Raw genomic sequence first — 13,127 nt, forward strand, 5'->3', positions numbered from 1 at the left:
GGCCCTCAGCCTGTATTTGTAGAGAAAGTTGTGTGGGGCACAGCCACACCCACTCATTTACATATTTCTGTGGCTGCTTTTGCACTACCCAGCAGAGTTGAGTGGTTGCAGAAGAGATCATATTTCCCTAAGAAACCTAAAATACTTACTTTCTGGCCCTTTACAGAAAAAATGGACAGACCCACGCTTTGTCTAGTGATTCACGATTCATGCGGTTTTCCAGCCTGGCTGCTGGGAGCAGACCCTGTTCCTGGCTCTGTGCAAGCCCTGAAGTGCTGTTACTTTTCATACTTCCAGGTGGTTCTTGCTCTCACGGATGTGCTGACGGGACCTCAGCTGCACACTTGAGCAGGACCCTTGGACAATGCCTGCGGTTCTGTCCCTGCAGCTCTCTTCTCTTCAGCACTCAGTCCCTTGAACTGTGGTCACCTTGGTCTCTGCATGCTCTCAACCCAGTGCCTCCAGGGCGCCCACCGGCCAGGATTACTCCCCTTCACAGCGTGACCTGGAAGCTGTCTTAGGGCAGGGAGCTGGGGTAGTGCCTGGGCTCAGCTTGATCTGTTTCTCTTCGTTCAGGAATCGCTTCTTTTGTTGCTTGATGTTGCTTGTCTTAGAAACTGCATATATTTTGTCCACATTTTTGTTATTTTAAAGTGGGAGGGTAAATCTGGGGTCTGAAGACATCTGACAAGTGGAGTTTGGACATTTTGGACATACAGGTGGAATGCAGGGGAGAGGTATAGTGAAGAGAGAGATATTTGGGGATTTTCATTATATAAATAATATTTAAAACCTGGAGACCAAGTAAGATCACCAGGGAATTGAATATAGATTGGTAGAAAGTCCAAATACTAAGAAATGTTACATTCTGTGGTTAAGAGGCAGAAGAGATGGGGAGCCAGTACCAGGATAAAGGGCAACAAGGAACCACTGGGACCTGGCAGGAGCCTCGGAGTCTCGTGTGGTTTCTGCGTTCAGTGGGCAACGATTCAAACACCACTTAAACACCTTAGTTCTCACTCCTCCCCATCCCAGTCATATGGGATTTTATAAGAGATTTTGTTATGCATATAATTACATATTATGTTTAAAAATGGAGTTATCTTTTCCCAAACTTGGCTACTCCTGGCACAGTGGACACACATGGTTGGGTTGTCATAACAGAAACATGGTAACAATCATTCTCATAGCTTATGGTGGTCGTCTGGGGTAGTGATTATGACTTATCCGTACTTGGGACACTGTTTGGGCTGCAAGATGAGATGATTTAAACATAATGAAAAATGTGCTCTTCGTGCCGAGAAGTGAAGATTTCCCCTGATTAGTGTGGTGGACATCCACCGCAAGACAAAAGCCCATTTTTCAAATTTTGAAACTCAAGGACATTTACAAAGCATGAAAGAACGAAATTGAAGAAATTGAGATGAGCCACAAAGCCACCAGGGAAAAGTTAAACTCAGTTGTTTAAACACTGTGTTCCCGTAGAACAGGGTCTTCTACAAGCTGAGCAAGGCATTCCTCTGCTACAATAAAATGACACATTTGTCTGAAGATACGGGCAAAATGAAGTTAATAGATTGAAATTTTTCCCTTGAGAGGTTTTCTGCCATGGCTTTTTTTTTTAAACCTTTGACATCTCTTAGAATCTTAGTACAGTGTGGACTCGAATGAAGCATTATTGTATATTTCATTAGCAGATGTCATCAAATAAGGGAAATTTCTTACTTCCCTAATGAGAATAGTCAAAAAGGAAAGTTGGGGGCTAACTTTAGGGTAAATTAAAAAAAATAACCTCACGAATATGTTTTGAAATAACACAGAAATATATAAATTTTATAAAGTGCCTTCCTCCCATTCTTCCATTGTATAAAATAATTGTATTAAAATATTTTTATCATTGTCTTCAAAACTGTGTCACATATTTTAGTAATACAGTTTTTAAGGGAATATTACTACCTACCTCAATTTGAGAATACAGCACTTTCTGGAACATTGGAAATCTTGTCCCAAGTAACAAAATCTCATATAATATTTGGAAAATTTTAAATTTCTTCCTCATTTCTTCTGTGATTGGTATTTCCCCAGTGAAGCAATTTACCGAATTGATTTTTAAAGTAATTTTGGAAAGATGTGCTCACAAGGATGTCTGACACCTGGTGTTTCAAAGCCAGACCCCTAGGAGTAACGGAAACTATTAAAAATTTTACTCTTGATTATCATTAAGATAAAGAATGATGTCAAGAACACATTACTAGTATGTAGATGAGTTCCAAATTTTAGATAAACATTTCCTGAATAAATTGAGCATAGTAATGACTTAGAATAACAATCATAGTCTTAATGTAAAGAAACAGAAAAATAGCCTATAAATAATACGATTGTTACTAATCAAGAATTTAAACTTTTTATTTTTAAAAATTCAGATGAGCCCTGGCTGGTGTAGCTCAGTGGATTGAGTACGGGCCTGCGAACCTAAGTTTCGCAGTTTGATTCCCAGTCAGGGCACGTGCCTGGGTTGCAGGTCAGTTCCCAGCGGGGGACACACAAGAGGCAACCACACATTGATATTTCTCTCCCTCTCTCCTTCCCTTCCCCTCTAAAGATAAATAAATAAAAATCTTTTTAAACAAAATTTAGACTTGATTGACATGACTATAATAAATACTACTGTTGTATAATTTGTAACTTATTGACATATCGTGAATAATTGTACTTTAGTTTGTCATGTTTCTTAATTAGCCAGACAGTCACTTAGATTTCTAAAGAGATGGCAGTTTGGGGAATAAAACCTGGGGCCAGGGCAGCCTCAAATTCTCATAGTCGTACCAGAGTTCTCAGGTCAGTCTATGAACTAAACAAGAGGATTCTTGATTTCTTTGGAAGTTCCACGCACAGGAACCTTTTCGGTAGGTGAAGTGTATGAACTGTCTGTCCCAAGTGTCCCCTGATCTTAAAGAGTGTCGGTCTAAAGTCGACACCCCGTATTAGCCTCTGGGGATCGTCTTCAGGGTCGCTCAGGAGTTGACTGCCAGCACCAGAAAACCCTCATGGCTGGCTAAAATCACGTGTTTCCATTGAAAAAATAGATGGCTTTCAGTTTTTAAAACATGCTCTGTTTTCTATTGGAAACGTAAGAATGTTACAAATCTTCTCTAGCTGTTATTGAGTTTCTTGGGACAGTTTCTGCCTTTATTTTGCATTAAATATATACTTAGTAATGAAATACAAACTTGCATATATACCAGCATATGTTTATAACAGAAAAGGAACTTTTTAATATTTCACAGCTGTAGGAAGCAATCAGGTGAGCAAATTATCATCTTTGTGTTCTGCCCTTCAGGTCCTCAGTTTCCTTAGCTATGAAATAGGAAGCCAGGTTAATGGAATTGAAGAGTATATTCCCCCAAAGCTCTTTAAAATCCCCCTCCAGATTCTGAGTTTTTATTATTTTAATTAGTAGAAATATAGGTTAAATACTCTTCTACAAGTGTACTGCTCCTTAGGCATGAGAAGTCTCCCCATCTCCCCAAGTGGTCATGGTAATTACAGCTTTCTACCCTTGAAGGCGTGGGTGCTCTGAATCGATAAAGAGTCAAATTTAGTACATGGTTATAAAAGTCCTTTCATTGCGGGGTTAAGTAATGGTGGGAAATGTGACCTCTGCTGTTCAGTGGGAGAGCTTTTTAATATACAGAAGCATTGTTCTTTTCTGGCATGATGATGAAAGCACTCATTATATCTGGCACTGGGTTCTAATCTGTATGGAATCAGTTGTTTGATAATGTAAGCCGACCCTGATTGCAATTCCACGGGGTAAGGAGGTGGTGGTGGTTGCTGTAAGCACCCTAATTACAGCCCTTCTTTAGAATTTTCCACATAGACTTTATTTTTATCAGTGCTGATGGAGTCTGAGTCATCGAATTCCTCCAGGGTTTACTGATGGGTAATCACCGATGAGCTACTTCCTTTCACATTTTTATAATTACCTATCAATATAATTTGATCCAGGTGCCTTTTCTTTTTTGTAATCATATTATTGAACTGAAAATGTCTTTTGTGCTCTGATTATTGATCCAGTGACTCACTCGAAGGCCATTATTACCTAAGTTTAGAATTACTCGCCAGACTTCCAGATTTTCTTTGGTATTTAAAAACGAAAAATTTAATATTTGTGAGCATAGTTTAACATTGAACTCTTAGGGGAATATAATAATTCTGCGCTGATGACCTGATTATACTTCTACAATTTTGAAATTATATTCTTCCTTAGCCCCTGTTCACATACAAATCTTTTCACTGTAGTACGAGGAGAGATGAGGGTCCCTGAAGAGGCCCTAAAGGTAAAAGAGTTTTTCCTTATTTCTTTCATAAATCTACCATTTGCTAGGGTTGATTTCACTCCTGGATATTTCACTTAAATATTTTCTAGCATGAGAAGTTTACCATTCAACTCCAGTTGTCCCAGAAATCTACAGAACCAGAATTGTCAAAGTCTGCATGTGCCAAGAGCATGGACTCAAAGGGAGCAGAGTCTGCACCCGAAGTACAGCACAAAGCACCAGAGGCACCGAAGTCAGAGGAGAAGGCTGCGGGTACGGTAACCTCATGGAAAATATCTTTACACCTGATTGTGAGGGAGTGGCAGGCTCTGTTCTCAAAACTTGGCCATGCTCATGTGCAAATCACTGTACTAATGATAACGACAATTGCAGAGTGGGTTTTAATGCACACAGTGTTTTATGCCGCAAAGCAATATAAAACACATTATATGGCATTTGTATGTGTGTTTAATATTTCAGTATTTTTTAAAGTTTTTTTAAAGATTTTATTTATTTATTTTTAGAGAGAGGGGAAGGGAAGAAGAAAGGGAAGAGAGAAACATCAATGTGTGGTTGCCTCTTGCACGCCCCCTACTGGGGGCCTGGCCCACAACCCAGGCATGTGCCCTGACTGGGAATGGAACTGATGACCTTTGGTTCACAGGCCCACTGTGTTTAATACACTGAGCTACACCAGCCAGGGCTAATGTTTTAATATTTAAGGGAACTAAATATAGCTTTCCTTATAGTATTTTTACTAATTCATGCTTGTTTGCTTTCTCTTCTGAATTGTAATAACTGAAATGAATCAGTAGGAAATATCCATGGTGCTATGTCATCATAATTATCATATTTATCATGTTCCAGAATATCTTTACACCAGAAACTGTAAAAAAAATGCTTCCTATAGATTATTCTATTCATGCAAAAACAATTTTTAAACTGCTAGACATTATCAAATTTGTTCAAATGTAAATCTATTCATCCTGTTAACAGCTAGTTTAAATTTAGTTCCTCTGTAATGCCTTACGGCTTTAAACATTTTTTTTAAATGGCCGATCGTACCAAAATTTAATCTTCATATTCAGATTTAATGAGTCATTTCTATCTATCAAAGAACTGATTCTACTGCTGTCAAAAGTTACTGGGCTTATAGCAGTTTCATCACTTTGACACCAGCAAGTACAAAGTTTTATTTATTTGGTCATGTCCAACATTGAGTAAGGTCGTACACAAATACTGAGTTTTTGAAGTACTTTTCAGCTACCTAGACTATCCTGTTTTTTATTTAACAGATCAACTAGGCAGTTCTAGTGTTCTGCAGAAGCACGTATTTTTTCTGTTTCATAAGCTTTAGATAGATTTTTCCCGCCTCTTTCCAGATACTTCTGCCATGCCCCGTGGCACTCCGTTATATGGGCAGCCTGCGTGGTGGGGGGATGGTGAGGTGGATGAAAAAAGAGCTTTCAAGTCAAACGGCAAAGCAGAAGAAAAGAATCATGAAGCCGGAACAGCAGGTAAAAGAATCTAAGATTATGAGATTAGGGGATACTTGGGGAAGAATTTATCATGAAGCAAAAAACCTGTGTACCCTTAAAAGTGATATCTACTACTCTTTAATCTGGTTTTAAAAAATAGTCAGGGATGTTTTAATAGCATTGACATTTTCATTTAAATGCACTTATTCTGATTGATTCTCACATAAGTTATTAGTCCCAGTATCTTTATAAATAACTTAAAAATATTTTTCAGCTTCTTTATGAGATCGTTAAAACAGGAAACATAATAATGTAATTGTACATTATAAGTATTTTAAAATAAAAGTTTTAAATGTTTCCATTGGACCAAAATAGGAGATAGAACTAACTTGGTGTGTTTTCATTACATTCACAAAGATACAAGTGTATTTTAATTTTATTTTTTAATAGTTCATTGTTATTTTACTTTTTCTATTCCCATTTATCTCCCTTATACTGTCTTCCACCTCCACTCACCACCCCCCCACTGTAATCCCCACCGGGTGTCCATGTCCATGAGTCCTTTTCCTTTTTTGCTCGATCCCTCTGCCTCCAAAACCCACATTCTCTGGAGCTGTCAGCCCGCTCTCCACCTATGAGTCTGTCTTTATTTAGTTTAGTTTGTTCATTAGAGTCTACATATAGGTATAATCATATGGTATTTGTTTTTCTCTCACTGGCTTATTTCACTTAGCATAATGTTCTCCGTATTTCTCTGTACTGGTGCAAAGGGTAACATTTTTTTTCTTTCTTATGGCCTTGTACTATTGCATTGTGTACATGTACCATAGTTATTTTATCTACTCATCTACTAATGGACACTGGGTATAGAAGTTGGTATAGTAATATTAGAGCTAAGTGTCCATAAGCCAGCCAAGCAAGATTTTCAGGAAGTAAATGGCAGTGTAAATTGTCAGTCAGATGAGGACTTAACAAAGACATAAACACAAAGGCTGGAGCAGGCTGAGTCGGTGGTAACAGCAGATAAGAACCCAGAACTGGAGGAATTAAACACAGGCCCCAGGGAGCAGTGTGGGAAACCAGCTCTGACTCTGAGTCAAGGGTAAATTCCATCAGAATACCCCTCAATTTTCTACCTTTGACCCTAGTTCTACAAGAGGAATAAGACCTTTTTGTTTAGCTGGAGAATAAGACCACTGGTTCTTTAAATGTGCTCTAATTTTTCCATGACACATTTCAGAAAGCTGGCTTTATCAACTTGACTGTACAGCGCCCTAAACTGAAATTAATCAACTTTGCAAATGAATTCCCATCACAGCTTCCTCATTTCTAAGATGAGCACAGTTTTCTTCATTCTCAAGCTCAGAAAGGTACTATTAAGGAGCACACCCTCAGGAGCAAATAGCAAAAATGCTTCCTAAGACTAGACAGGAAAGGCATTACTGACTTATGTAATTGAATCTCTTCAGTGGTGGTTAATGCAACATCTCAACAGGAACATTAGCTAGCTAGTCTCTCCTGGTCTCTCAGCCCTTCTGTCCACCGTGGCTGCATACTGGGGAGTGGCCCCTCACGTACATAGGCTGCCTGCCAGCAGCTGTCAGGGTTCTGTGCCACTTAGATCACAGCCAGCGGAAAATAGCAAAGGTTGCTTCCCAAAGACCCCCAGCAGTTGGAAGAAGAACTTTCCCAAAAGTTTCCAACACCTCTCGTCTCATAGGACTCTCACAGGCCCAGGAGTAGGTCACCTGCTTATTTCTGAACCAGTCCCTGGCAAGGGTTATGGACTATCCTTCAGCCAGTCTGGGCCCCTGGGAAGCTGAATGTGGGGTTAGTTTCGCCCTAAGGCACATGAGGTGTGTCAGGGAAGAGTAGATCCCCGGGAATATTGGGGTTCTGTGGGAGCATGGCACAGGACGTGGGTATTGGGAGGCAATCAGGAATGTCTGCTTCGTTGGAAATCCTCATTGTCTTCCCTTCTCCTCACCTAATACATTACCTGCCTCTGTCGCCTTTTCCCCACTAATTCATAGGTGAGCTTCCTACTTCCAGTTTCACCCTCATGCAGTTCATTTTGCATCATATATTTTAGCTGTTATTTTCATTAAAAACAGCTACAGTGGCTGCCTTTTGCCTGCCAAATAAATTTTATATCAGAGTTCTAATGTTGTCCTACTTTCCTGAGAGATCCTGTATGTCCCGCTACTAATTCTTTTTAGTACTGTTCACCGATGCCTTCCCCCATAAATTACACTGTAATTCCTGCCTACTTTTCTCCCAGATATATATGCACATATGTCAGGTGATCCAGTAATCTAAATAATATATCTGGGTCTATGCATCGCTAATGTGGAAAAGTTTGATTCAGTGTTTTGTGCATGTGCCTTCCTGTGTAAACTCAAGTGCCTCACTTCACAAATCACATATCGTCACTGCGCACTAGAGCCTCCTAGTAGAGAGAAGGGGAAAATTATTAGGTGGGTAATTGAAAAGAAAACAGGGAGTATAGTCTCACTTGCCCGATTCTGAAACTAATTGTGGTAATGATTTTTATCTCAGCATTAAAAATCCACTCCTCCCCCCCACACACAAAACTTTCGAATGAAGTGTATATGTGATTTTTCTCCTGGAGACGGAACTGTGATTGATTGACAGTCGCTAACACTTCAGTGGTCCTTGCTACCCAGACACCCTTCACAATCCTTTACACGTGTTTCGTCATCTGATTCTCAAAGCAGCACCTAAAGGTAGCATTATTTTCCTCATTTTATAGGTAAGGAAACTGAGGGGCATGATGTGAATTTACTTACCAGCTGGCAAGTAGTATAGCTGGGATTTGAACCTGGACAGCTTAACTCCAGAGTCCAGCTCTTAACCCCAAGCAGTTAACCTTTAGCAGCCATTACACATACTTGTACACACACACACACACACACACACACTCAAAAAAAGATACACTTCATAGAGAACAAAGATTTAAACAAACACTCCAAAATTAAATTGGCTTGAAAACTTGATCGTATCTCAGCATAATAAAGTCCATTTGAAACTGTGAAGCATCCAGTTTGTGAATGAAACTAAATTCTTAAATGATCATTAGCTCATCCTGCCTCTCATTGAGTATCATTTCTGCCAGAAGACAGAAACTGTCTCCTAATCTTGGGATTATTTTTGAGTAAGAAGGAATTAAGTGATTTGCATCTTGTGTTAAATAGCTTAAAGCTCTCTGGCAGATTCAGCTGATTAAGAGCATTATGAGTCTTGCTCGCTTATGTGAGACTATCCCATGGAGGTATAGGATATTGTTTCTGATTTATCATGTGTAGTTTTTTTAAATGTAGGACGAGGGAAACAGTTTACTGACCTGAAATAATTTATCATGCCAGCCCTAACGGTGGGATCAGTTTGAAAACATATACTAAATGTTCATTTCATTTCATCATTCCGAAATTAAGGTGTTTTCATAAAAAAGAAATCTTTCTGATTGTGAAATACAGATAATTAGTTTAATTATTTCTTCTCTAAACATACTCTTTTGGTAAAACAGAATGACATTTGCTTTTTGGTTACAAATTTTTGGAATGTAAAAATCTCAGTACTTAATCATGACGGGTGAACATCCCAGGAAAGATAATCGGATATCTACCACCTGGTTACTTCTGATGTCCCTCTTTGAGGTTCCCCACGCATCCAGAATCTCTACAGACTTAAGCAAATAGCCAAAAAACCCTGGAAGCAAATCTGTGCATCAGCAATCAAGTTCTCCTGAAATTCTGTGAATATTTTGAGTTCTGTTGAGAAAAATTAGTCCTCATTTTAGCTACAGGTGTGCTCTTCTACCCGCTAACTGGGTTTACACATTAATTTGGGTTACAATGGAAGGCCTTAGCGTTGCGTACATTTTGAAAAGGTGTACACAGCGGTGAGATTTTTGGCCCTGTTATATTGATTTTTAGTCTCATGAAATGTTTAGTTGAAAATTTACAGGTTGTAACTCCTTTTAAGCAGAAGTGGTTTACCAGTCTTAGTTTAGGTACTTATATATAGTGGGTTGGATGGATATCTCACATAGAATAAGCCTTTATACTTAGAGTCTGTGACATTTGAATTAGTGTAATATTCTACTTAATTAGTACAGAAGAATGAAGGGAACATTTTTTTTTCTGAATTATATGTAGTACAAGTTTCCCTGAAAGGTCACACAATCAAAAAGTACTTTGAGAAGTAAAGGATATTAATAAAATACCTTAAGAAGTTAAGGATATGGGGGGGGGGGGGCTGGGATGGGAGAAATAGACAAAAAACTGTACTTGAAAAATAACTAAATAAAATTTTAAAGAAAGAAATAAAGAAGTTTGACCTTCACACCAATACATAGATTGTGGATCTTGAAAAAAAAAAGAAAAAGAAGTTAAGGATATTATCACCAATTGCTCTGGTTTAGGTAAACATAATTAATTCTAACATAATCAGTTATTACAAAGCTTTAAATGTCTAGAATTTAGATTAATAACAGTATTGGTATAAATATAACATTAGTATAAAATATTAGTATAAATAAAGCATTCGTATATTATTTATTTTAATTTAGCATAAACAAAATAGATTTTGAAAAGAAATGAATGTTAGTCATAAATTCCAGTGTGTTCTGCTTTCGTTCTAAGAGAGGAGAGTTGTTTTATTTCTCTATATTTAGAAGACCCCTAGTAATTTTTCTAGTAGGCCTAAACTTCCCAAGTATAGTAGGCCCACACTTCACCTGTTTTTCTTATCTTCAGAGAAATAATTTCTTTCCATAATGAGTTTTCCAGATGACTGGACTTAACTTTTATAACTGACAATTTTTTTGACAAAGTTGAACCATTTTCTGGACTTCTATTAAATGAATTACCCGTATCACTGCGTTTCTAAGCAGAGAAGGCTGAATATAATTAAAATTGTCACTTTATCACTTGGAATCATTATGAATGCTGAGTGATGAGGATTGAACTGTGATACGTTACAGTGATATCCTTGGAGGAGCGTGAAGTCCCCTTTGTAGCCTTGTACAGGGAGTGGTTCTGGACCGGTATGTCTTCCAGCCGTGCCTCTGCTCTTGATTGCTGTAGACCTCTCTCTATAACCTGACCCTTACTCCTGCATAATATGTCTGACCTTGACCTCACTTCTCCACCCTCCACTTTGCCACATGCCATTCGAGTAAGTAGTAAAAAGGTTCTCAAGAGGGACTTCCTTTTTAGTAAAGTTCATAAATAGGAAAGAATAGGCGTTGCCATATCTGTCTTGGTCTGTTTAGAGTTGAATTTGGGGTTTCTGGTTTTTGTTTCTCTGATTTTCAGCCGTGTTAGAGATTCGGGGGAGGGCAAGAGAGAAACATTTGGTGGTGTGCCTACTTGCGCCAGGCTTCGTTCTGGGTAACTTAACGTTATCTCATGTTATACTTACCTCACTAAATATTCACAGCAGTCTTGTGGCTAGATATTACTGTTTCTGCATTTTACGGTGAGGAAAATGAGAAGTAAAGGCTGGTGGAGACAGGCCGTGTCTGATTTGAAGCTCGTCCCTGCTTTTCACTAAACCAGGCTGCCTGGTTACCACCATCAGAACTTAACACGCTGCCGCCCCGCTCTCTTGTGCCATTTGCAGTGTGAGATTACTGGTTCTGGGGAAAGCAGGTGTTGACTTGTATAAGCCTGAGGCTCCTAGTCCGTGGAGAAAAGGCCATTTTGAAGCAGGACTACCTTAAAAGGACCGCAGTGGTGGGCACTCGTTGATGTCTGCTGTAATGATGTGAAAATTTGTCGAACATCAGTTAGTATGAACTGGGAGCTTTCCATTACCAAAGGAGGAGACTATTTCTTTGAATGCCGAGTGGCAAGTGGATGATAAATTATATGTCCCTGGATGAGCTTCTTCTGGTTTTTGCTAAGTCGTTCCTCCCCATCATTATATAGGGGATCCAGATGGTGCTGGTAGAAAGCTGCCTCCTCGTCACTAGCATTTTGTTATTGGAAGGATGAGCAAAGCAGCGAATGAATGAGTGAATGAATGGGTGTATGTGCTGTCAGTGCGGTTTACAAACCAACCGAACTGTACGGAATTGATCGAGTACAGCACATTGTACGTAGTAAACCAGTCACTGTATGAAAAAGTGAAAAGAAACACTTACTAATGAGTTTATTACTAGAGGGGGAGTGCTTAATGCATTTTACTCTTCCAGAAATTTTAAGCGACGGGCCTGCAGAGTAAACACTGAAATCCAAGTGGACATTTTATTACTGCAATAAAGATCAATGAACTTTCTGATAAAGAAAATTTTTAAATGTGACTTAAAATTATTAAGATTCTTGTGTAACCTCTCAAATAGCACATAAAATATTTGCCCTGATAATGCAAAGTTCTTCCTGATATAATTTTTGTTCATTTTCAGTGGTGAAAAAACTAAGTCAATTTTGAAAAGGATCATTTTTACATGGGAAATTGTTTCTGTTAGATATTTTTATCTTCTGCATAGATTTTGTTTGCTTTTTTTTTTGGAATGAAGCTTGGTGTTGTCTCTCCCCTCCCCGCACATCTGATTACAGCACGTTGCTCTCCTGCTTTCCCGGGACCTAAACGCAAACAGCGTTGTGATTGCTTTGCATTCAGAGCACTGCCAAGAAGTCAGTCACAGCCCCTGAAGAGTCCCATCGAGATTTAACACGCAAAAAGATGACTCAAAAAGAACATACGTCACTCAATTAGAAAACGATTGGAGACAACTTTGCATCCCTATATTGCTCCTTCTTCCTAATAAATGACCTGCGAGTGGTTTCAATAGGAATTTATTTTTAAAAGGAATGCTTTTTGAGCTTTCAGGAAATAGTTTTCACTTGAACTCACTCTTTACCATCTTGATAATAGACATGGTCATTTCTCCCTGAAACACAGGGCAGTTTAATCTTGTTATGTACATATATTTTGCACTTGCACTTCTAATAACACATACTTAAAACATTTCAGTTACCATTTTCACTTCTATACCTTTACATGTTTTATGTATAAGTGTGTTTCTTTTTATACCTTTATATTCGTTTCTGGGGCAACAGAGGAATAATGATAGTGTTCCAGAATTGTTTGCCTCTTCCGCCCACTCTTGTTGTTGATCTGAGATTTACAGCTCAGATTTGCTCCACAGGTTTTTGACACTTGTGTATATTCTGTTATATAGAAAAGTGTATACTTTCTTCTGCAATTAATGGCTGGCATCTGAATTTCTACTTTTACCTTATTTTTTTCACACCGCTGCTCGGATTGCAATGCTGCAAGCAAACCGCATGTTTTGTCTTAA

At 38.6% G+C, this 13,127-nt stretch overlaps 1 protein-coding gene across 10 annotated transcripts in view; it reads left to right on the top strand.

The window, feature by feature from the left end:
* CEP170 (centrosomal protein 170) overlaps window positions 1-13,127 on the top strand; it is a 104,151-nt gene that overhangs the window by 41,037 nt on the left and 49,987 nt on the right. For all 10 annotated transcript variants that reach the window (XM_053659541.1, XM_037150939.2, XM_037150938.2 and 7 more), the window contains exons 5-7: window positions 4,282-4,340; window positions 4,430-4,592; window positions 5,702-5,836. In XM_053659541.1, coding sequence (XP_053515516.1) covers window positions 4,282-4,340; window positions 4,430-4,592; window positions 5,702-5,836 — 357 coding nt within the window. The remainder of the gene's footprint in view (window positions 1-4,281; window positions 4,341-4,429; window positions 4,593-5,701; window positions 5,837-13,127) is intronic.

The sequence above is a fragment of the Artibeus jamaicensis genome, unplaced genomic scaffold, assembly GCF_021234435.1.
Source record: "Artibeus jamaicensis isolate MK-2021 breed Jamaican fruit bat unplaced genomic scaffold, CSHL_Jam_final scaffold_754, whole genome shotgun sequence".
Taxonomy (NCBI): Eukaryota; Metazoa; Chordata; class Mammalia; order Chiroptera; family Phyllostomidae; genus Artibeus; species Artibeus jamaicensis.